At 43.9% G+C, this 24,753-nt stretch overlaps 2 protein-coding genes across 5 annotated transcripts in view; one reads left to right on the top strand and one right to left on the bottom strand.

The window, feature by feature from the left end:
- The window catches only part of slc5a10 (solute carrier family 5 member 10), a 152,425-nt gene extending 136,991 nt beyond the window's left edge, over nucleotides 1-15,434 (top strand). For all 4 annotated transcript variants that reach the window (XM_041206378.1, XM_041206377.1, XM_041206376.1 and 1 more), the window contains 4 exons: nucleotides 116-284; nucleotides 2,437-2,652; nucleotides 8,994-9,099; nucleotides 14,773-15,434. In XM_041206378.1, the coding sequence (XP_041062312.1) occupies nucleotides 116-284; nucleotides 2,437-2,652; nucleotides 8,994-9,099; nucleotides 14,773-14,966 (685 nt within the window). In that variant the 3' untranslated portion in view covers nucleotides 14,967-15,434. The remainder of the gene's footprint in view (nucleotides 1-115; nucleotides 285-2,436; nucleotides 2,653-8,993; nucleotides 9,100-14,772) is intronic.
- Nucleotides 15,435-17,353: 1,919 nt separating this feature from the next.
- The window catches only part of LOC121287740 (GRB2-related adapter protein-like), a 54,987-nt gene continuing 47,587 nt past the window's right edge, over nucleotides 17,354-24,753 (bottom strand). The window contains exons 4-5 of the mRNA XM_041205624.1: nucleotides 19,474-19,642; nucleotides 17,354-18,093 (exon numbers count right to left, since the gene is read on the bottom strand). Coding sequence (XP_041061558.1) covers nucleotides 17,908-18,093; nucleotides 19,474-19,642 — 355 coding nt within the window. The 3' untranslated portion in view covers nucleotides 17,354-17,907. The remainder of the gene's footprint in view (nucleotides 18,094-19,473; nucleotides 19,643-24,753) is intronic.

Raw genomic sequence — 24,753 nt, 5'->3', positions numbered from 1 at the left:
TGGACCCAATTTGCATTGACACTATACTCCACCTTAAAAAAAAATGATGATAATGGAAAGTTGGCCCTGAGCTTTTTGGATATCCTCTCACACGTTTCCTGTTCTTTCTGTTCAGGATTGTGACGGTGATACTGGTTGCAGTGAGCTTGGTATGGATCCCAATATTACAGAGTGCTAACAGTGGGCAACTGTTCAACTACATTCAGTCGGTGACCAGCTATTTAGCTCCTCCTGTGACTGCAGTGTTTGTTCTTGCAGTTTTTTGGAAAAGAACTAATGAACCTGTGAGTAATTTGAGTGCGTGACTTCAGCTGCCTATGCCCTAAGTTCCTCCCTACACCACTCTGGCTCTCCGCCTACCTCTTCTCCTTTAAGACACTCTTTAAAACCTATTTCTTTGGCCAAGCTTTCAGTCACTTGATTTAATGTCTTCTTATAGAAAAATAGAAAATGATATATCTGTGGCGAGAGAGTTTACATTTCAGGGTCAATGACTTTTGGTCAGGATTCTTATTTCAGATTTCCACAGTATATTTGTTTTATCTCATGTGGCTCAGTGTCAAATTTTGCTCCTGTAAATGCCTTGTGACACTTTCCTGTGTTAAAGGCACTATAGAAATGCAGTTTTTAAATTTAAAGCAAATAGTTCAAATGTAGCTTATTATGCTTTGTGACCTTATCCTGGAAGTGAAAACCTTTATCAGAAAATCTTTATCTCCCCCTCCATTATTGGTCATCATCTTGACATTCATAGAATCATACAGCACAGGAGGAAGCAATTCATCATATCATGGCTGTGGCAGCTCTAAGTTAGAAGGTTGTAGGTTCATGTTCCACCTCATAGACTTGAGCATATAATCCAGGCTAACACTGCAGCACTTTTGGCGGTGTCATTTTTCAGATGAGATGTTACCATCTTACCATCTGCCATCTTAGGTAGAGCAAAAAGATCTCATGGCATTAAGATTATCGGGGGGGGGGGTGTTCTCCCTGACGCCATGGTCAATATTTATCACTTAATCAACATCGCTTAAAAAAACCAAATTATCTGGTCATTATCTCATTGTTGCCCCAGTACTGTACTGATGCATCAATGTTATGTGTTAAAAACTCCTGGAGTGAGACTTCGGGCTCGATTTTCATCTTAGAGGCAGATGGTGGGAGGAGGGAAATTTCTGCAAAAGCAGGATTCTTTTTCTGGGAGTGTGTGCTAACTGGATTCAGGCCCGCCACCCCTGGAAACAGTGTGGAGGCAGCCACAAGGGCTGCCAGGTGCTGAGACAGATCTTTTCCAAAAAAACAATTAAACAGCAAACAGCCCTCTAGCCCTCACTCCTCATACCCCTCATGCTCCCACACACTCCCCATACCCTCTCCATGCCAACTCATGCCACCTCATGCCCCTCCACCCATCCTCAATAATCCCTCATACCTTCCATGCTGACCTATGCCCTTTCACCCATAATGAATGCATAATGAGGCTTGGCTGAGAGCCGAGACATCCATTAGCTTGTTCAAACAGCCGCATCCAAGGGAAATCATTAATTGATTAACAACCTTCTCTCTCAGATCTATTTCTCAATTGCTCAATGTTTATTTACACAAGATAAAGAGGTGTCAAATGTTTTCGATTTCTGCAATTGATACTTTAAAGGGCTAGTTGATTGACACTTTTATAGGGCTGTAGTAAAGCTGTTTTTTGGAAGAAAGTTATGAATGAATGACTTTTTTTAAGCTTTTTCACACATGATATTGTTATCATTGGTTCCGTACAGAGTGTATGCTGGGTAAGTGGGCAGTTAAGTGCCATAGGTTGACAAGGAGAGCATGGGGGGTCTATGGAGGTGGTAGTGGAGCATAGGTTGGCATGGGGGCATGAGTAGTTATTGGAGCTGGGTGGAAGGACATAGGTTGGCATAGGGGAGCATGAGTAAGACCTTTCAAACTTATCTTTCTCAAGGTTCCTGCATCCAGACTATAGTTCGCAACACCCCTGAGGGGCTGTGAACTGCGACTGATTGACGAGCTGGCTTGACTCCACAAAAACTGTGGAAGGCTACAAGATGCCTATCCCCACAATGGAGGCAGCCAGGCTGGGAGTGCAGGGTGCAGGCTCATGACCCGCACCAGTCTGCACCCTTATCCTGCATTGGCGAAAATTGGGGGCGCCAGGAATTGAGTCCCAGCCGCCACGTTTAAACATTCGCGCAGACTCCCCAGCTCTGTGAAATCGAGCCCATGGTTCCCCCTTTCCTTCTGATGCTAAGGTAAGAGTGTCTGAGCCACACAGACAGCTGACTTTATGGCTTTATTTTGCCAATGTGGTATCAGGATGAAAACCAGGGCAGCGTCCACCATTAACCTGAATTATGTGTGATCAGCTTTTGATCTATGAGTGTCAGTGAAATCCAATGAGTAATAGCTGCTTATTTCCAGGGAGCATTCTGGGGTCTAATGGTCGGACTAGTGGTGGGTCTGGCGAGAATGATCATGGAGTTTGTGCACCCCTCACCACGGTGTGGGGTGTATGATCCAAGACCGTCAATACTGAAGAAAGTTCACTACCTCCACTTTGCAGTCATACTGTGCGCCCTCACAAGTCTCATCGTCGTGGCAATCAGCCTGCTGACAAAGCCTCCGAATGAAAGTCAGGTATGACGCAGCTTCTGCTTTTCGAATGGTTTACACCAGTGCAACTTTCCCTCTTTTGGGCATAGAGAGGCTGGAGATTTTCTTTACACATTTCATGAGTGCAGAAAAGATGGTTGTTGCCCAGGATTTCCCCTGCCTTTTTCTGCTAAGAACACCCTGGGGTAGATTTTCGACTGGTTTTAAGACTGCTGATTCTCTAGGGAGCTGAGTATTGGCTGGTTCTGTGTAGCAGGCATCCTCTAATGCCAGTTTTACGCTCAAATGCCAACTTAAAATTCTACCCCTTTATCAGCAGTTCTAGCTCCATGCCATCAGCATTTTGAATTAAGGTACGATATTGGCTTATTTAGGATAAAACTCGACTGCCTGTGTCTTAATTTGCAGGAAGTCCAGTTCCCCTGTCACCCCTGTGCTTGCTGACCTACATTGGATCCCAGTCAAGCAATGTATTGATTTTAAAGTTCTCTCATCCTTGTCTCCAAACCCCTCCATGGCCTCACCTTTCCCTATCTCTATAAACACCCACAGCCCTACAACTCTCCAGGATATCTGTGCTCCTCTAATTTTGGCCTCATGCACCCCTGAATTTTACTGTCCCATACAGGTGGCAGCGCCTTCAGTTACCTAGGCCCTAAGCCCTGGCATTCTCTCCTCAAATCTTTCTGTGCCTTGTTACCTTCCTTTAAGACACTGCTTAAAAGCTACTTCTTTGACCTAATATATCCTTATGTGGCTTGGTGTCATCTTTTGTTTTATAAAACTCCTGTGAAGTTCCTTGGGACATTTTATTGCTATATAAGCTGTTATTGTTACTATCCCTATTGCCCTTATGTGGAGGCATTATAGGGCATTGTTGTACTGTCTTTACCTCTATTGCATGTTCGACGACTGGGGAGCACTGAAATGTCTGGATAATACACTTTAATAAATCAACCCGATGAGGTAATTAAATACAACCCTCTACATGCAGTGTATATGAGATACTGGCACTAATACTCACATCCAGGATATCTTTCAGGAAGTCACAAGCATGTTGTTATGACTACTTACCATAGCCTCAGCAAGACTTAGTCAGAAGTCCCTAAAAACTCCAGTGTATTATATCCCTTATAGCTTTCGTTATGTCGGAAAACCATGGGTACCATAAGTCATCATATTCTGTGTAGATGCTGTGGCCACGTAAGCTTCTTTCATGTTATGGTGAGCTGCTGCCATTTGTGTGTTTGCTTTTAATGGCTCAGTTTGTTCACTCTGGACATTCCACATGTGAGTGTCCAGTAGTTTTCTGTAGCATTGGAACCTTATCACTTCCCAATATATTCTTAAGTACTCTGAACAAATTATTCCCCACAGTCTTTCAACTAATAGAACTATTGGTCTTTTCTTATGGACAGTTAATGCAGAAGTCTCCTATATTTAGGCCTAATCTTGTATAGCCATTGAAACCACTGCAAAATTAAACTTTAGTATGTTGATTTATATTTTAAAAGATCACTCTGCCTAGTCCACTTGATACACTAATACTTACAAAGCATATTCCTTAAGATGTACTTAACATGATTCAAGAGCTTACAGTTCTCTGCTCCACTTTGCTACTGTGATTGGAACCACACAATGTTTGATCTGTGAAAGGTGGTATGAAAAGTATAAATATCTTTGAGTTTAGAGCACCTCAGTTGGGTTGCCAGCCCTCCAGGATTGGCCTGGAGTCTCCAGGAATTCAAGATTAATCTCTAGGACCCTGCTTTTTGCAAAACAAGAGAGAGAAAAAAAAACATAGGTGCTTTTAAAACTGTTTTTTTCTATTGAACACTTTTGTTCATTAGTTATAAAAAATAATGAAGATGACGAAGAAAGGCTGATTGATCGAATGATTGGAAACGGGGATGAAAACTCCAGGAATATGGGCAAACAGAGTTGGCAAGCCTTCCCCCAGCCCTGTGGCTATTGATTTAAAATGGGGGATTCAAGCCTGAAAGGAAAGTACTAGAGATTGGGTCAATTCTCCAGGGGCTGGATTTGAAGCAATTACATTAGGAGCAGCAGGGGGTAAGGTAGTCTTTGCCCACTGTTTGCTTTAGACAAAGAAATCAAGAATGTTTCATAAAATTCTCACTGGAAGTTGCATTCCTTTCAGCAGTAACGAAGTCAATTGGGCGGAATCGTCCCAGATTTGCATCAAGTGGGGTAATGGGCATGAAATAGAGTAGTTTTGCCCGCAGGCCACAATGTCGGCCTTTTGCGCCAAATCGCCCCTTCCCGGCACATCCCACCTCGTTAATAATGCATTCATGGGAAACATGTCGGATCGCTGGCTGGCCGGCTCTGATTTGCCACCACACTGTGACCTCAGTGCTTCCTCACTCCGGGTGCCATACTTTAAAGCACACAAGAATGCAGCCTACTTCATGCTTACAGACCAGAACTGATGGCCTCGAAAGCAAGGAAATGGCAGCCCCCAAATTTAGTGACGCCTCTCTGGGCCACCTGCGTATGGAGGGGAAGGCTGCCGCGATGTCCTGTACCCCCATTCTGGCCGCAGGAGGTTCACCAGGGTCACCAATCCGGCCTGAGGAGAGAGCAGCACAGAGGAGGTCAGCCATCCAGTGCAGGAAGAGGATGAATGATCTCATCCGCTCCACCAGAATAAGTCAACCACCTCATCGCGCTCAGCTCACACACTCAAAAACCCATCACACATCCACAGGGATCTCACACCTCAAGGGACAACATCACTAACTCTCACACACACCCTCACATCTCCATCAGGCTCATATCCTCTGGAGCTCATGTCCTCATCCTGACCATGGCTCCACTCACCACACAAGCATTCCACGCAGTGCTATGCATACTGCTCACACTCTCCCCATCTGATTTCATGCAGGAGAAGCTGGCTCACAACCGCAGGGAAAGGTCCCTGACCAGGGGTGGAGTGGCCCACATTAGGCTTCTCACTCACTTTGAGGAGTGTGCCATCGTACCGACTGGTGAGAATATGGACCGTGCCTGCGGTGACAGTGAAGTCAGCGGTGAGGATCCCGCAACACCATCCCTCCCTCAGCACAACTGTGAGTGCTCTCTCTCCTGTTTTTGACTTTGCTGCCATGCACTAATTATCTCTACTTTGGTTCACAGGGAGCTCTGCCAAGCGACCGACACCCTCAGCCCGTCAGTCCCTCAGCTCCATCCAGGTCCTCACCTCCAGCCAAGAGGGCACCTTCTCCATTGAAGAGCTGGAAATAAGCAGCCTGGGAGACCCATCACAGCACTTACCCACACCCTCCACCAGCGCAGAGACACACACCTCAGTGGGACCTAGATCTAGAACAGGCTCGGGTTCACAACCTCGTTGTCACCGTACAGACATGTGTCAACAGCAGGAGGAGGCAGGTTCAGCCGAGCACTTGGAGGGCTGCTGGGGGAGAGGCATCTGTGACGTCCGAGTCAGATATCGAGCCTCTGGAGTTGGCCTTCCAACTCATCGTGGAGAGTCTGCAGAAGGCAGGGAAACATCACGCAGAGCTGTTAGAAGCCCTCAACAGAGTGGCACGCGAGTCGGAGGAGTGCGTCCGCCTGCTCTCTGATGAAGTGGTGTTCACATGTGCGCACATGGAGGTTTCCATGGGGTGGATAGAGGATGCCGTGGAGACCCTGGTCCAACAGAATGTGGAGATGCGCGCAGACCTGCACTCCATTGCGGTAGCCATGGGTGAGTTCCTGCAGTGGCAGCGCAAGAGGGAAATGGGTGTGCCTTCCCCTCGAGGAGTCAGGCTGGGGCCTCGGGCACCCGAAGGGAGGAGGAGCGGCAGCTGGACACCCCTGGGTCATCCACTCAGGAATCTTGAACGCTGTCCTCTCCCTCCATATCTCCTTTGCCTGTGACACCCCTCAACCTCATCCCCTGTCACTGCAGAGGGAGCAGCTGGCCCACAGGAGGACAGCCAAGGAAAGCCAGGGCCCTCAAGGCCTCGGCTGTCCAGAGGATGCACACCCAAGTCATCAGAGACAACAGAGCCAACCATTGCACAGGCTGTCTACACCCCCCGCTGCAGATGTCAGGGCAGCACCTAGAATAAGTGGTAGGACGAGAAAAGCTAAGAATTTCTGATCACAAGTGGTTGCACGGATGAATGCACTTTGTCAGGTTATAATCTGAAAATATATTCACTTCCACTGAATAATGTGTAATGTTGTCCTTCAACTTCATTTACAGGGCTTCACGAGTCCTCCCCCTGCATCCACCCCCACAAGCAGTTCAGCTGCTCACAGCTGGACCATGAGTGATTCTGGAAGGAGAAGTATGTGTGTCTGTGGCAGGGCCTTTCGGAGTCTCGTGCAAGCACTCTCCCATGCATGCGGATCCTTCCTCAGTCACACTCATCTCATTGTCCTGAGCATTGTCAATGCTGCCTGCTGGGGATCACTTTCAGTTATCTGTCTGAGCTGACCTGCATCTCCGCCCACCCACTGACTGCACTCCCAAGCAGCACCTGTGCCCGTCCAACATGAGGCTCCGCTCACTTTCGATTTTGATAACCATGGTAGTAATGAAGTATACTGTTAGCTCACCCGTCCTTTCCCTTCACCCAGCCCCCCATGTCCTTTTCCCATCACTGTTGACCTCCCTGGCATCACCTTCCATCTCCCCACTGTCACCTTCCAGCCAGAACCCTTTTCTTTCCAGGATGTGCAGATGAACGTGCGTGTTCCCTACCTTCCTGAAAATCCCACCCACATCCACGTTGACCTCCTTGATCTCCTCCTGCCCACCCCCAGGGTCCGTGTCTGCCTCCGAGTCTCCATCAACCATCCACGCCATCCCTCCTACTGCTACTGACGCACCCTCACCCTTCCACCCTACCAGCTCCCTTTGCCCTCTCTCAAACTCACCATCCCCTCCTACCATACCCACCCTCAGTTCGCTTCCCAGGAGGCAGTCATTGACTCCACAGACCCCTCCATTGCACATTCACCTGGACATCCCCTCTTTACTCCCTCCTCCACCTTTAGTCCCTCTTCCCCACCCCATACTTCTTCCTCCCTCTTCCCAACCTCAACCCTGCCTCGCAACCTCATTTCCCCGACACCTTCATCCTTCCCCAAACTCACCCCCACCCCTGACACTCTCACAACCCCCATCTTCATTCCCTCCTCCCAACCCCACTCCCCCAGTACATCTTCCTCTCCCAGTCACACCTAGACCTTCCTCTCCCACCACCCCCTCACACCACCATTACACCTTCCTCTTAAACTCACAGCTAGACCTTCCTCTTCACCATACCCCCCCAGGCCTCCACAATCAGCTGTGTCAGCTTATGGCCAAGACCGTGATGTTCCAAAGCAGGCCCTCAACGGAGACCCCCCCATCTTCCGTGAGCTGCTTCGCGGCAGAGCCATGTCCATGAGAATCCACCCAGCATGCAATGCATGTGTTCCTCCAGGGTCCGGCAGCTTTAGGGCTCCAGCATCATCTTCTCCTTGGATATCCACAATCTGAGCGAGGCCCTAACGGTAAGTCCTGACTTCTGCACGTCAGACTGTCCAGACGTGTTCTGGGCTGGTGTGTTTTCCCACCGGCGTATCGGTAAATCGGACGTGGGGAGACGATTCTGGTTGGTCCTCACTTTGCATCCCATTACCGGGATGCAAATCAGGTTCACGCCGGCCTCCAGCCGGATTGGCGTTCCGCCTTGGCTGACACCATCACACGATCCCGCTGTGCTTTCATGCCGGTGTGAAACTGATTTCTGCCCCTCCAGCCGAATTGTCACCCCCACCACGCCTCCCCCCGCACCACCCCGCACCCCCCCCTCCCCCCAACAACCAACACTGCCGCTGCCAACGGGACTGGACGATTCCACCCATTGTCTTTGAGAATGCATACTTAGGAATCAAGAGATTAATGTGGTCTGGCTGCAGATTGTAATATTTAGGTTTAGTTTTAACCAGTGCCCACCCTTAAAATGAGCACACCTGTCCAAACTAAGACTGGGATCCACCCAAGCCCACACATGAAAGTGTGTTATGTATACAAAGCGTACATAAAAGCAAGAGAAACATATGACAAATAATAATCCTTTGTTCACTGGGGATGCTTAACAGAAAGAAGCTTTATAGTGTGCTTCATACGTTTGCTCTAACTGGCTATTAAAGTACTTGCTTTAAACTTATTACAGACTAGTTATCATTTTGATTGGACCAAAATCTTCCAATAACGTTTAACTAATTATTGTGGGTATGAAGTGTTTTATTTGTTTCAATAACTCAGTCATGTCTGACGACAGAATCGTTTCAGATCTGAAGTAAGCCACCATCACTAAATATTCACTCTTGCTCCTCAGCTGAAAAACGTTACTTGGTGGACACTTTCACGAGAGAGAAGGCAGCCTGACATACCCCTGCAAACAACATCGCCTGAGAAGCATTCTTGGGACAACAAAATCGAGAGTAGGTTCATTTCATCTTTCCGTGTTTTACAGGTTTGAGGTGACATCATTCCTTCTGTGAGATATGGAAAAGTAGCCAGCAACCTCACCCCACCTCACCCTACCTACTCTGTTGCTTGGTGGGCAGCTGCATCACTCATTATGATCCTGAGCCACAGGTTTGGAGGAAGGTTTGTAGGGATCAGCGTTAAGACCCCTGTTCTTCTTGGTGTATATTAATGACCTAGACCTTGGTGTACAGAGCAGAATTTCAAAATTTGTGGAGGATACAAAACTTAAAAGTATTGTGAGCTGTGAGGAGGCTAGTGTTGAACTTCAAAAGGATATAGCCAGGTTGGTGGAATGGGTGGACAAGTTACAAATGAAATTTATTGCAGCAAAATGTGACATGATTCATGTTGGAAGGAAGAACATGGTGAGACAATGTAAAATAAGGGATACAATTCTCAAGAGGTCAAGAGGGTGCAGGAACAGAGGGACCTGGCTGTATAGGTGCATAAGTCATTGAAGGTAGAGGGACAGGTTGGGAGTTAAAGAATACACTATTCTGAGCATTATTAATGAGGGCATGGCATATAAAAGCAAGGAAGTTATCTTAAACCTGTATAAAATGCTGGTTCAGCCTCAGCTGGAGTATGGCGTCTAGTTCTGGGCACCAAACTTTAGGAAAGATGTGGAAGTATTAAAGAGAGTACAGAAAAGATTTATGAGAATGGTTCCAGGAATGAGGAACTTCAGTTACATAGGTAGATTGGAGAAGTTAGGACTGTTCTCCTTGAAAAGAAGGTTGAGAGGAGATTTGATAGAGGTATTCAAAACCATGAGGGGTCTGAACAAAGTAGATAGGGAGAAACTGTTTCCATTGGTGGAAGGATCAAGAACCAGAGGGCACAGATCTAAGGTACTTGGCAAAAAAGGCAATGAGGACATGAGGAGAAGCTTTTTCACACAGCATTTGGTTAGGATCTGGAATGCACTACCTGGGGGTCTGGTGGAGCCAGGGCCCACTGAGGCTTTCAAAAGGGAATTGGATCATTATGTGAAAAGGAAGAATGTGCAGGGCTATAGAGAAAAGGCAGAGCAGTGGCACTAGATAAATTTAGAGGGCTAGCCTGAATGCCTTCCTTCTGTGTTGTCACCATACTATGATTCATGATAAAGAGCAAAGACCAAGTTCATGTCTTAGTCCTTCTTGTTTTAGTGCCTGGGTTGGGAGGGGTTGGATAAATCACTCAAGGTTCCCACTCCGGATGACCTTCCTTCACTGTCATGGTCAAAATCCTAGAACTACCTCCCTAACAATACTCTTGAGTGTACCAACACCATGTGGACTGCAGCAGTTCAAGAAGGCAACTCAGCACCATCTTCTCAAGGGCAAGTAGGGATGGGCCTTTCCAGCGAGGCCCACATCCCCTGAATGAAGAAAATGTTTCAGATTCAATGCCCTCAGGGTTGGCTGACTCATATGCCACAACTAATGACATGATGAATGTGAAGACTACCAATATCTGTGAAACTGTGCCTTGATAGAATCATTACTGCCTTCAGGAGACACGGGATGGAAATTGAAGAGTAGAAGGGATGCAATATTTATACCTCTGTGTGTCTCTGTTACATTTATTTCAGACCTCTGGGCCCTAAGCTCTGGATCTCTCTGCCTCTCTAACCCTCTCTCCTCCTGTCAGGCACTCCTTAAAATCTATCTTTTTGGCCAAGCTTTTTCTCACCTGTCCAAATCTCTCTTTTTGTGGCTCAGTGTAAAATTCTGTTTGATAACCCTTCTGTGAATCACCATGGGATATTTTACTCCATTAAAGTTGGTAAAGAAACTCATATCATTGTTGTCTTGAGGCTCTGTTGCAGGAAGATTCAATCCGGCTTTCAAAAGTGAATTGGGTAATTGCCTGAAGAGAAAATAATTGCAGGGCTATGAGGAAAAGACGGGGTAGTGAGACTAGCTGAGTTGCTTTTGCAGAGATATGCAGGGCCGAAAGGCCTCCTTCAGTGCTGCAACCATTCTATGATTCTATGGTGCTATACAACATAAGTGAAAATTGTAAAAATTAGTAAGAACCATTGATATCATGGAAAAGTTCACCAACATGGTGCAATCAACTACTGATTCAATAGTTTGGATTTTAACTGTATCCTGGGATGTGTTGTAATATGTATATTGTTATGTGGTTTTCAGTAGCTAATCCCAGTGCTGCCAGAGGTGTTGCCTGTAATGGTGTTAATAAGGGACATAAATAATTGGTTAAAACCCAATGCAGGCTAGGCACTTCACTGGGAAGCAGTTTAACTTTTTGTGCTGCTCATATTACTGTCAAAATGAACACTAATAAACCTGGGGCTTGTTAGACATTTGTTAAGCGCTTTCATAATTTTGATGTTGACTGGGTATCTACTGAAAACAGTTGTGGAAATCACATGATAATGGATGCTCCCAGCCAATTTCTCAGTCTATAGGGAAAACACGGGGGATAAAAAATCTGCTCCTTGTTCAGCTAGTTCATTCAGCAGTGAAATCAGAAAGCACTCATTCACACAAACAGTGGTCGGAATCTGGCCTGCTGCAATGTTCCAGTGAAGCTCAATGCCAACTGGAGGAACAGCACCTCATCTTCCAACTAGGCACTTTACAGCCTTCCGGACTTAATACTGAGTTCAACAATTTCAGATCATGAACTCTCTCTTCCATCCCCACCCCCTTTCCAATAATTTATAATTTTTTAACAAATATATTTTTCTTTTCCCACCTATTTTAAAATTTATTTTGATCTATTGTTTCATCTCCACCTTTTAGCCCAATTCGATCCCTTCCTCCCACCCCACCCCCACCAGTAGCCATCTGCTACTAGCTTGTCCTGCTTGCCACCCTTAATGTTCCCATTAGCACATCCTTTAGATAATATCATCACTGCCAACACCTCTTTGTCCTTTTGTCTATGACATCTTTGGAAATCTCTCTTCTTTGCTTTCACCTATCACTAGCCCCCTATCAAGCTCTACCTGTCCCACTCCCCTCTACCAGCTTATATTTCACCTCATTTCTCTATTTCCTTTGTTTTGATGAAGGGTCATACGAACTCAAAATGTCAATTATATTCCTCTCAGCAGACGCTGTCAGACCTGCTGAGTTTTTCCAGGTATTTTTGTTTTTGGTCAAAATCTGGAACCTGGACACTGGAAGACAATTGGGACTTTCAACACTCAAATCAATAGTTTTTCTTTTTTTGGTTCATGGGATGTGGACATCAATGGCAAGGTCAGCATCTATTGCCCTGGAGAAGTTGTTGGTGAATCGCCTTATGTTAGGTAATGGTATCAAAGATATGGTATGAAGGAAGGTAGATGGAGTTGAGATCCAACTCAGCCATGATCTAACTAAATGGTGGAGCAGGCTTAAGGAACTGAATGACTTCCTCTTGTTCTTAGTAGGTTCCTTTGGGCAACATCAACACCTTGAGCAATAGGTAGAAGGGCGCTCATAAACTTTCCATTGTAACATTATCGGGGTGCTCAGTCAATGATGCTGCAATCAGTCTTGTTTGTGTGTTCGAGTACAACCAATGATGAGCTGCAGCCGTGCAGTTGGACCTCAGTTGCTTGGTTGCCCTTTGCAGCATTTATACCAAAATGACACACCCTCAATAACTATCTCCCCATGTTACTGTCATTCCTGTTGAACTGGTAGGTATGTATCCATGACGCACTGAGGGTTTGCCCTCTCTTTCTGTCCTCTTTCTTCAGTGGCTAACTCAAACATTCACAATATTGCTCATTGTATAAATTGTTCAATGTATAGTTCGAAGAAAGGGCAAATGACAAGTGAATTATCTCGGTGAACTTCAGCAGATGGCAGTACCAGTGGAATCAGTAATGCAACAAATAGGTTTGGAAGTCACAACAGCAAATGAGTTAGTGAACATTTAACTAGGTATAGTGAAGCTGAGGATTGAAACTTTGTTCCAAGTTCCAACTGCAGTTGGAGGAATGTGGCTGAGATTGGCCCTTCAGGGCAATGAGATCCAAAGGTTTACAGAGTCTTCATTGGAGGAATGCTGGACCTGGTAAGACACAGGAAAGAGCACCTGTTTGGACATAATGTATCCAAATTGCTCAGGAACAACAGAAGAGGGAAGTAGGTAACAACTTCATCATGCGCCCATCCAGCAACACAGCAGTTCAATGACATCATGAGGGTTGTCAAGGTAAGTGGAGGCAGTTGCACCTTCAACGATTGCACTGTGATAAACTTTGCTGTATTGAGATATATTATCAGCTCATCATTCATACACAGGCTCCAAGACTCTTCACACAATTCCTTTCACCCGCAATTGTTCTTCCATTCACTGCCATACTTGGGTCCAACAATTAAAATCATGTGAAATGTGCTTGCCTGCTTCATGTACCTACTGTTTCCCCTAATGGTTTGCTTGCTGATAGGTAGGCAGGATAACATTTCCTGGCAACCAGAGAACATTGTCACTACATCATTTTGGAGAAGGCAGCCCAGAAGCAGCGGCAGAATATAACTGGATTCTGTGGATGTCCCCCAGCCAGTGGGACATCCCCCACCCGACCTCTGATCTTTGACTCCATAAAAATATATGGAGGTTTGTAGGCAGGCAAGGTATAGAGGAAGTAAGAGGTAGGGTAGGTGAGCGAGTGCCAACTGCAGTTTGGTCATAGCGTTTATCCTCTCTCCTCTCTCACACTACTGCAGCATGTATAATCTGTCATTGAAATACATAATGAAACCCCTCATGTCATTCCTTGTACTGAATCCCTTTGAATGAGTTGCCTGTTCTGATAACAATATATGGACCAATTATCAGCATTATCTTTATGTGGATTTATGACCACTATGCATTGGGTTGGCCAAACACATTTCATACGGGGTGGATTTTGTGTGAACCATGTTCCTCAGCTGCTCATGTTCAGAAAGAAAGAACTCGCATTTTGTTTAGCACCTTCCAGGACCTCAGATTGTCCCCAATCTCTTTACACCCAATGGAATACTTTTGAATCGTTGCCACTCTTGTAATGTAGGAAACACGGCAGCCAATTTTCACACAGCAAGATCCCACAAATAGCAGTGAAAAACTGACCAGTTCATCAGTTTCAGTGATGTTGATGGAATGGGTAAATATTGGCTAGGAGACCAGGTAGAATTCACCTTCTCTTCTTCAAAATTGTGGCATGGGATCTTTTGCGTCCACCTGATACCTTGGTGAGATAGGAAGAGACAAGAGTTAATATCCTGTTTCCAAACAGTATCAGATCTTACAAACTCCTCCAGTATTGTTGCTTACTTATTCGTTTTTTTTTATCTCTTCTCTCTATAATTTTTCCGTCTTTCCTATGTTATTTACGGCTATGTGCTCTTACTGTCTTTTTGTTCCCAGATATTGTTAATAATCACATTTTAGGATTGTAAAGATCAGAAACTCTTTATGTTTAATTTTGCCCTGCAGTCTGGTTTAAAAAAAACAGATTAAACTGGTTATGTACACATCACTTCAATCTCTAGTGCAGCTGTGAAATGTGGTCCCCCAGAACACATACTCATAACACATAAGTTCCTAGCTAAGTAGCCCCTAGCTATTTACAGATAGTACAACAATACACAACATTTACTAATTAAATTGTCCTTTTCTTTGCATGTTAGATGCTGAGGAGATGATACAGCAGAAGTGGTCATGGATTAACTTGTTCTGCAGTGTTAAGACAAGCAGAGACAACATGCCTGGACAGAGCAACCTCACTGATACCTATGAGAACCCATTCTGGTCTCGAGTGTGTTGTATAAATGCAATCATTCTCATGTGTGTGAACATTTTCCTGTATGCGTACTTTGCTTGAGAAAGGAAATTATTGTACACCTGAAAGATGCCTGAACGATAGATCTTGTGACAGGTGATGTATATGGAATAGAATGTTCAATGGAATATGCAGAACAATTGATTTCACTTGATTCCTCTCCAGAGTAAAATCCTCACAATTGCTTTATTCACTATTTCTGTAACTTCCTCCAGCCCCACGATCATCCATGATATCTGTGCTGCTCCAATTTTGGCCTCTTGCACATCCCAGAGTTTAATTGCTCCACCACTGCAGCAAAGCCTTCAACTGCCTTGACTATAATCTTGGGAATTCCCTTTGTAAACCGTTCTGTCTTTCCACCTCTCCCCTCCTTTAAGAGGCTCCTTAAAACTTACCTCTTTGATCAAGATTTTGATCACTTGTCCTGATATCACCTTATGTGGATCGGTGTCAAATTTTGTTTGATAATGCTTTTTGATATGTTTCACTACATTAAAGGAGCTATATAAATGCAGGTTGTTGTTGTTGTACTCTACATACAGCTTTGAGTCTCTGAGTTGCTTATTCCCACAAACCGACAGTTAATAAATAGTTTTAATTGGTAAACACACACATGAGAAGCTGTCAGGGTGTGAAATAAGACGGAAAATTCTGGAAATACATAGTGGGTCAGTCAGCATCCATGAAGAGAAAAGACAGGGTTCAGACATTTCAGGCGGGTGCCCTGTTTAAAACTAATCTGAAACAAAAACAATACTCTTACTGTTATGGTGTGATGGGGCAACTTGTGTGCAGTTATTGAAAACAACTTTTGTTCAAGAAATCAAGGTCTACAATTGCATCAATGTCAGGATTAACTGACCGCTTGGTTAGCTGACTATTAAATCCAGTAGAACCTTTCACTATTCAACTTACATTATAAATCATCCTGTTGTTATTAACCATTTAGCAAGATGAATAGAGAATATTATAACAGGGAACTAGCAGTATAAAACAGGCACCAAAATGACTAATATAGCACATTCTGTACTGCCTACCTTAACAGTAAAGGCCGAAAAAATGGTCTCCAGGACCCACAATTGAAAAAGGTGCTGTGTTTTTTTGCATATGCAAATAATGAGGCCTAACCTGTTTGAGACTTCCTCCCCAAAATTGGGCTGCCAAAATAAAACAAGGCCTGCCTGCGGCCCAATCAGGGGAGAACAGGCCATTGGCAACCACCACCAAAACGTTAAAAAAAATATTTACCTGAATGTAACCTGCCAGTAGAGCCATAGACAACCACCAACTCCCCCTCATTGCTTCCCTCCAACTAGATTGCTTCTCTTCCTCCTGATCACCTACCTCACTTCCAATCAATTCCCCCAACTCTCAATTATCCCATCATCTTGATCACTTCTCCTTTTTCCTAATCAGTTCCTCCCTCCTAATCACTGCCCCACTCTACTAGATCACTTCACCTTCAAAATGATTGGACATATTTCAGGAGCTTTCATCAAATGACCACCTTCCTCCAACTGCTCACCTCCCCCCCCCCCCCCCCCCCCCCCCCCCCCCATCCCCCACTCCCTCCATTGGTTGCCTGACATGTCTATCCTCATGGCACTCTGTCTTCCCAGCCAATTGCCAAGTGACAGACGCTTCATTACCTAATTGGATGATTCATGTTTTCCCGTCTCCAATATGTTTGTAATGAATAAAACCGAAGTGTTCAAACACAGAATTTTTAAAAACGCTCCTATGATTTGTCTCTTGCGTTGCTCGCAGCAGTGCCCTGAAGATTCATTTTCAATTCCTGGAGACTCCAGCCCAACGCTGAAGAGTCGGCAAACCTATTTCCCGATCACCCACTTCCCTCTACCTGCGTGCACAACTTGTCAGTATCTTGTATATTAGGGCCCAAGACCCAATATCGGGAGTGCGTCAGGCCGACCCTTTCCGGAGTCTCAAAATCAACCAGTTTCTAGGCCATTGAGTTTTGCGATTGCTGCTCAGTTAGGCGGTCACATGATGGGTTGGCTGAAAGAAAAAGATGGAGAAAGGACCTGTATTCATTTTTAGTCAAAGCACTGGATGTCTCCAGTTCGGAATTGAAATGAAAGGATAACACATCTAACTGCACTTATCACTCATGGTGACATCTTATGCTTTCAGCATCAGATAATTGATAGTTTTGAGTTAAAAAAATACATGGGATTTATCTTATTCTGTCAGCTCTAAAGCTGATTTGCTGGTTGCACTGGTTTCCCTGCAACAGTCAAAGTTAACATTTACAGCTTTCTCAAGCACTGTGCCTGGGTGTGTACTGCAGCATTATAACAGGCTGCACGAGCAACTCTTAACAATTTGATCCCTTTTTAGAGGGTGGTTTTAGAGACATAATACCCAGAAACAACATCCCAAACAAACAAGAGAAAAGCCATGCATTTGGGATACCATACGTTTTATTTGTTTCACTCAAAACTAAGACGTCCTCTTGTTTAGTATGAACAAAACTAGAATTTATTTTTAAATTGTCTCTTCCTGACAACAGACCTCTAATTATACATACAAACTAGGAGAAATGCTGTCAATAATATCAAACATGCATTGCAAAGTTGACAACAACTCAGGATTTACATTTTCTTGGATCACCAGCTAATTTCTCAGGTACAACGTTAGATTCAGTATTAAAATAAGGTTGCAATGATCCAAGTGCAAAGCAAATAAAGTCACGCACAAAGTTTGACAAAAATAGTCAGCAATAGAAACACATGGTCCAACTATTTATAGTTTTGTGCTCATGTCAAGAAAGAAAATATGTGCATTTATATAGCGCCTTCCACGAATTCAGGATGACCCAAGGCACTTTACAGCCAATGGAGTGCAGTTGAAGTGGAGTCGCTATTGTAAGAATCAGGTTTGACGTTAAAACAGGAGGAGTCAAGTATAAAAGTCTTGGTCCTTCCAACTCATGTTCAGGCTCGGCTATTGTTGAGAGTTACTGGACCATCGGTTGGACATAGTTCCGTGGGAAAAAGCCAATGCGACCTCTGCACCTTCCTTTCCACCAATTTGGATCCACGCTTTCTACAACTTCAATGATGTCACCTCGATAAAAGATCAGCTCAGTCGGATCTTGGGGAGAAAAGTCAAAGCATGCCTGGACATGTTCGGGCTTCTGTAACTAAAGTGAAAGAGCAATGGTTTGAAAACACACTGGGACTAATAGTAAAAAGTTTAACCATTTAAGTATTGCAACGCAGGAGTGAGAAGGATGTCCCACTGTAATTGTCGATGGAGACTTGGCTTGCAGAGGTTATAATTACAGTTAAAGTACTGAGAAGGATTTGGGGGGAGTTGAGGATTGTTTTTTGATGCAGTAAGTTGTTATAAGCTAGAAAGCCTGAATGTGTGGTGGAAGCAGATTCAATAGTAACTAACACAAGGGAATTGTATGTATGCCTGAAAAAGAAAATTTACAGGGCTATGGAGAAACAACAGGGGAGGGACTAATTGGATAACTCTTTGAAAGAGTAGACACATAGCACAATGGGCCAAAGGCTTCCTTCCATGCTGTATGGTACTACACCAGATAATGCCTCTAACAATTGTAGGAGCCAATCTATTGTACCCTGCATTGGGTTGGATGGAAATCGTGTACAGCAAACAGAACCAAATACACTGATAAATATAAAAACCAAGAGCAAAATGTACAGTATATTGGGACAGAATCATTGTAGCACATGGAACTGAAAAATAAACACTCATAAGACTAAGGACGAAATTTTACAGCAGCGGGATTTTACGTTCCTGCTGAAACCAGTGAGGTTTAGAATGTCTCGCCGCATTTTAAGGCCCCGTCCATGCTGAAACAGGGCCATAAAATTCTGCCCTTAGTTTTCTGACATAAATAGAGTTTCAACAAAGATTTTGGAAAAATATTTGCTTCAGTTAGTTCACTGGAATAATGGAATTATTGGAAAGGTTGGACAAGGAAAGACAGGACAATGGAGCCTGTTGGGATAGGACTGACAGCCTGAGGAAAAACTGATATACCCCTGTTCACAGCCTGCCCAGAATCTGTGCCAGCGTCTCTCTCTCTCTCTCTCTCTCTGTCACTCTCCGTCTCAGGAAATTACAGCAATAACAATCGCCTGAATAAGTGTTACGACCAAACAGGCAGTCATTGTATTCCTCAAAGAGGCAGAAAGGAGAATGCACATGTGCTGTATAGGTGGCAGGAATACTTGGCAGAGGGCTGCATTATCCTGGAGATACTTGCACACACTGGTCTTAAATGAGATTACTAGGGGCTGGTATTCGTGCTAGCAACCATCAAGGCTGCAATAAGTAGAAGAGAAAATAAGATCAATGCAGGCTCTACTGATTAGGCAAAGTCATGGTTTTGGTTTAAATTCTGAAGATTGTAGGGACAAGCCAATATATAAGGTTGAGGTTCCAGAATAGAACGCATAAGAATTCATATAGAATTAAATATATAAAGTTGATTTCATGAAATATATAGCAATTCTCAATTCTCTTGTAACATCCACAATTAACATACCTCTTCATCAGGTTTTGTATCTCTCAGGAAAATCTGTTGCTTCTTTGCAATGGTTGTGGTCCTGTAGAAGTCCACCAGCTCATTCAGGGAATGAAACTTCTCCTCCCACAAGTAATATTTGCCTTCTTTATCGCGAAGAACCTTAAAGTGTTGCACATGTTTTCCATAGCTGTGGAAAAATGTCAAGCTTTTTGAGGATGCCAGTTTCACATTCACAATCAGTGTTCCAATTATTGACAGAGATACAAACAGCAGCTTGTGACAGGTACTGATGCTAACCGATCAATTATCTATCCTATAGGTATAATATTCATCTGTCAGCAATTTTAAAACCTGCATTATTTTAAATGGGTATTATAATCCACATCATGTCCCATTTACCTATCACCTCTGTGCTTGCTGACTGCACTTGCTCCCGTTCCCCAAACACTCTGGTTTTAAAATTCTCCTTCTAGTGTTCAAATCCATCCACAGCCTCTCCCCATCTCTGTAACCTCCTCTAACCCTCTGCGAATTCTGAATTTCTCCGTTTCTGGCCCCTTCTGCATCCCAGACTTCCCTTGTCCCATCACTAATGGCTGTGCCTTCAGTAGCCTCGCTCTAAACTCTGGAATTCCCTGCCTAAACCTCTCCACCTCACTTTCCCTCCTTTAAGAACATAAGAAATAGGAGCAGAAGCTAGTCATTCAGCCCCTTGAGCCTATCCCACCATTCAATAAGATCATGGCTGATCTGATTGTGGCCTTAACTCCACTTTCCTGCCTGCTCCCCATAACCCTTGACTCACTTGTCAATCAAACATCTGTCCATCTCAGCCTTGAATATATTCAATGGTCCAGCCTCCACTGCTCTCTGTAGAAGAGAATTCTAAACACTAATAACCCTCTGAGAGAAGAAATTCCTCCTCATCTCCATCTTAAATGGGAGATTCCTTATTTTGAAACCGTGCCCCCTAGTTCTAGATACCCCCACAAGCGGAGACATCCTCCCAGCAACTACCCTGTCAAGCTCCCTCAAAATCTTATGGGAAGAGTTTTACATTCGGCATGCGGGCATGCGCCCGACACACCCAAGCGTAATATGACGCGCGATGATGTTGGGCACGCATCCTGAAGTCTTCGTGCACTCGCACGATATTTCATTCGGCGCGCGCCTGCCGATAATTGAAAGGCCTATGAAGGCCATTAACAAACTCATTAAAATCAAATTTACACTGCCCGTCCGACCTAACGGCTGATGGGCAGGCGAAAAGGCCAAGCGGCCTTTACATTTTTTAGGAAACCTTGTCCACGAACGGATGAGGTTTCCTAAAACAAATAATCATTAACTGAAAACTTTATTTTTGAATTAAAATCATGTCCCAGCTCATGTGACAGAGTCACATGAGGGGACATGTTTTTAAAAATTTTTTACCGCCTTCATTAATTCTTTTAAAAAGCGCTCCAATCTCCCTGAGGCAGCTCCGTGCCTCAGGGAGATTGAAGCGCACTTTCGGTAGCTCAGCGCTGCCGCTCACAATCCACACAGGGTGGGTCTTAATTGGCCCACCCGCATGAAATCGCGGAGCTAAGCCGGTTGCGGGCAGTGGTTGGCTTCCTGATCGCCTCTGCCCGCTCCCGCCAAGGCTGCCTGGCGAGGGAAAAATGTTTCAATAAGATCACCTCTCATTCTTCTCAACTCCAATGAGCATAGGCCCAACCTGCTCAACCTTTCCTTATAAGACAAACCCTTCATCCTTTGCAGTGTTCTGAGGCCATGAACGCTGCCATGTAAATGCAAGTTATATTTCTTATCTGTTCCTTCTTTCTTTCTCCTCGTTCTTTAGTTTCCTTCGTTTCTAAATTTTTTTTTTCTCTTCCTAGTAAGCCTACGGAACAATGACAGAGCAAACAGCCCATGGCTTCCCTTTACTGAGGAATTGGGACAAATGGGCTAAGAGGTCCTTTTCTCCATTGGCGTTTAGAATGGGAAAAGGGCTGATTGTACAGCAGGCTGAGGTAGAAGATCGGAGGAGATGACAAAACTGTGAACGAAAGGGTTACAAACTCCAGTACTATAATGAATACTGTACATCACAATTCTAATCCAGCAGGATTATCAATAGCAATAGCTACTACAGCCTTTCAAGATAAAAATCTTGTTTGTTTCATTGAAGATCTACTTGATTTGTAATTTCCATATTTATAAAAGCAAGTATTTGGCATATATCTATCATGATGTGTTTAAAACCAATCATGAATCATACTTGCCCTTTATTTCTATGAGAATAAAAGAGGCAGCCAGACAGGATTGTAGAAATCCAAATTATACTAAGGATTTGGGCTGATAATTATAACTTTGAAAATCTCACAAAATGCTTACTCAAGAATGAACATACTGTAACTGCATTTTATATAATTCCCGAACAGCATACTATTCAGATGCTGAATATCTGGCACAAACAGCTTTATTTTCTCAGCATCTTCAACATAGTAAAAACATGCTAACATGCTTCACAGGAGCATGTTCAGACAAAAAGATTGATAGCAAGACAAAGGAGACATTAAGATAAATGACCAAAAGTTTGGTCAACGAGATAGGTTTTAAGGAGAGAGTTAGAGGAGTTTGGGGAGGAAATTCCATAGCTTAAGACTTAAGGTATGGCCTCCAATGATGCAGCAAAGATTGTTGGGGGTTGCTTGAGGGGCCAGAATTAGGGGAACACAGAGTCCTCAGAGGACTGGAGAGTTGGAGGAGGTTAGCATGTTCCTGTAGAAATTCATCCAGTCTTGGCTATCTCATTACTGACACTTGATTACTATTGGTCTCAGACAGGCTTTTCATCAAACGTTTTGAAGCTGTGTTGAAACTTTAAATTTTCTGTGGATAACTTTATTATGGAAAACTTGGGTGAAGAACTAAGGCTTGTGGTGAAGGACAGCACAAAAGTTGAAAATAGTAAGGGCAAAGGCTAACTAATTAAAAAATAAACCTGTACAGCTCCTTTATTTTCATATTTAAAACATTAAATCCTTTCGGGTTTTGATTTGAAAGGTCATTCGACCCCAAAACGTTGAATATTAATATTTTCTCTGGGGGCTGGTGCCAAGCACTCAGACCCTTTGGCATCTTGGCCAATATTTATCCCTCAATCGGCATCACTAAAACCGATTATCTGGTCATTGTCATATTGCTGTTTGTGAGAGTTTGCTGCGTGAAAATTGGCTGCCACATTTCTTACATTACAACAGTGACTACACTTGAAACGTACTTCAACTGCTGCAGTCCATGTGGTGTAGGTGCTGTAAAGCCCTTTGAGATGCCTGGAACTCATGGAAAACGGTATATAAATACAAATCTTTCCTTTCAATCCACTGCTGCTGCACCTTTGTGTTTGTTACTACTGCTATAATAATGGTGGATTGTTTGTTGTACCTGTAGCTTAAGTCCCAATTCATATTCAAAATTTTCACAGAATCACAGAATCTTTATGACGCAGAAGGAGGCCATTTGGCCTATTGAGTCAGTACTGGCTCTCTGAAAGAGCATCCTACCTAGTCCCACTTCCCTGTCTTATTCCCGTAACCTTGCAAATTCTTTCTTTTCAGATAGTAATCAAATTCCTGTTTGACAAAGCAGCCCACTTGATTGGCACCACATCCACAAATATTCACTCCCTCCACCAATGACGCACAGTGGCAGCAATGTGTACCATCTACAAGATATACTGCAGGAATTCACCAAGGCTCCTTCGACAGCACCTTCCAAACCCATGACCACCACCATCTAGAAGGACAAGGGCAGCAGATAGATGGGAACACCGCCACCTGCAAGTTCCCTTCCAAGTCACTCACCGTCCTGACTTAGAAGTATATCACCATTCCTTACTATTGCTAGGTCAAAGTCCTGGAACTCCCTCCCTAACAGCACTATGGGTGTACCTACACCACATGGACTGCAACGGTTGAAGAAAGCAGCTCACCATCACCTTCTCAAGGGCAACTAGGGATGGGCAATAAATGCTGGCTCAGCCAGTGAAGCCCACATCCCGTGAATGAATTTAAAAAAAACCATGATCAAACCTGCCTCTGCCACACTCTCAAGAAGTTCATTCCAGACTCCAACCACCCTCTGGGTGAAAATATTTTTCCTCACATCACTCTTACTCTTTTTGCCAATTACTTTGAATATATTCCCTGTAGTTCTTGATGTTCCCTTGAGAGGGAATAGTTTCTCACTATTTTCCCTGTTCATACCCCTTAGGATCTGGAGTACCTCTATTAAGTCTCCTCTCAGCTTTCTTTTCTACTAGGGAAACAGTCCCAGCCTCTCCTATCTATCCTCATAGCTACAGTTTTCATCCTGGGAATCATTCTTGTGAACCTCCTCTGTACACTCTCCAATGCCTTCACATCCTTCCTCAAGTATGGTGCCCAGAGCTGGATGCAGTACTCCCGATGAGGCCGAACTTTAAGTATAACAGAGGTAAATTTTTATCTTCCTTGGCTAGTCTTTAAACAATTCCTGAGCACAATGTCAGGGGGAGAATTGGATAAGCTGAAACATTGACATACAATCCTCTCTGCCCAATATTTTTTGCTCTCTATGATTTACCCAGTTGACACTTAACACTCAGGTGGTAAGGACAAAAGTGTATCCTAGTAATCTTTTCACATGTTAGGCCTATGTTTAAGACTGCCTTTGAGTTGGCAGCTTTTTTGAAGCTTTTGGTCAATTTTTACTAGTTTCCTGGACTGCCATGTATGTCACAGGCAATAGGAAAAAAAATCAGGTTGTCTACATTTTTACCAAGTGGTTACAACAATTTTCACACAGTGATCCCTTCATTGCAGACATTCTTGTATTTGCTTATTTTTCTTCATATCTCAGTTTTGGAGCTAAGAGAGTAGGATTTGAGTTGTTGCCCTCATGATCTCTTGAGTCTTTGCTGCAAATCAAACCTAATTGAGACTTCAGCAATATGAACGGCACTCTAACACACTGTGCCCTACAACAAGTGAGAATGCATTAGAAAGGTGTTCCAGATAGCAGCCACTGTGCGATTTAATTTTTAAAATTTTTTTCTCTTTCTTAAAGTTTCAGCTTATATAAAATTAAATAAATCCATAGCTAACAGACTAATTTAAATTGCTGCACCTGTGTGTGTTTATGAATAAGCCTTAGTCCCATATACTGGCTGCAAAGCTGCAAATATTTCTGAATTACAGCTCAATCTGGTGGTGTCCTCAGTCACTGCACACTCTTTAAATACAATGACATTGAGTTTACAGCACATTTGGC

The sequence above is a fragment of the Carcharodon carcharias genome, chromosome 15 (genome assembly GCF_017639515.1).
Source record: "Carcharodon carcharias isolate sCarCar2 chromosome 15, sCarCar2.pri, whole genome shotgun sequence".
Lineage (NCBI taxonomy): Eukaryota > Metazoa > Chordata > Chondrichthyes > Lamniformes > Lamnidae > Carcharodon > Carcharodon carcharias.
Note: the sequence above shows the minus strand (reverse complement) of the source record. Positions and strands in the feature narration are given on the sequence as shown.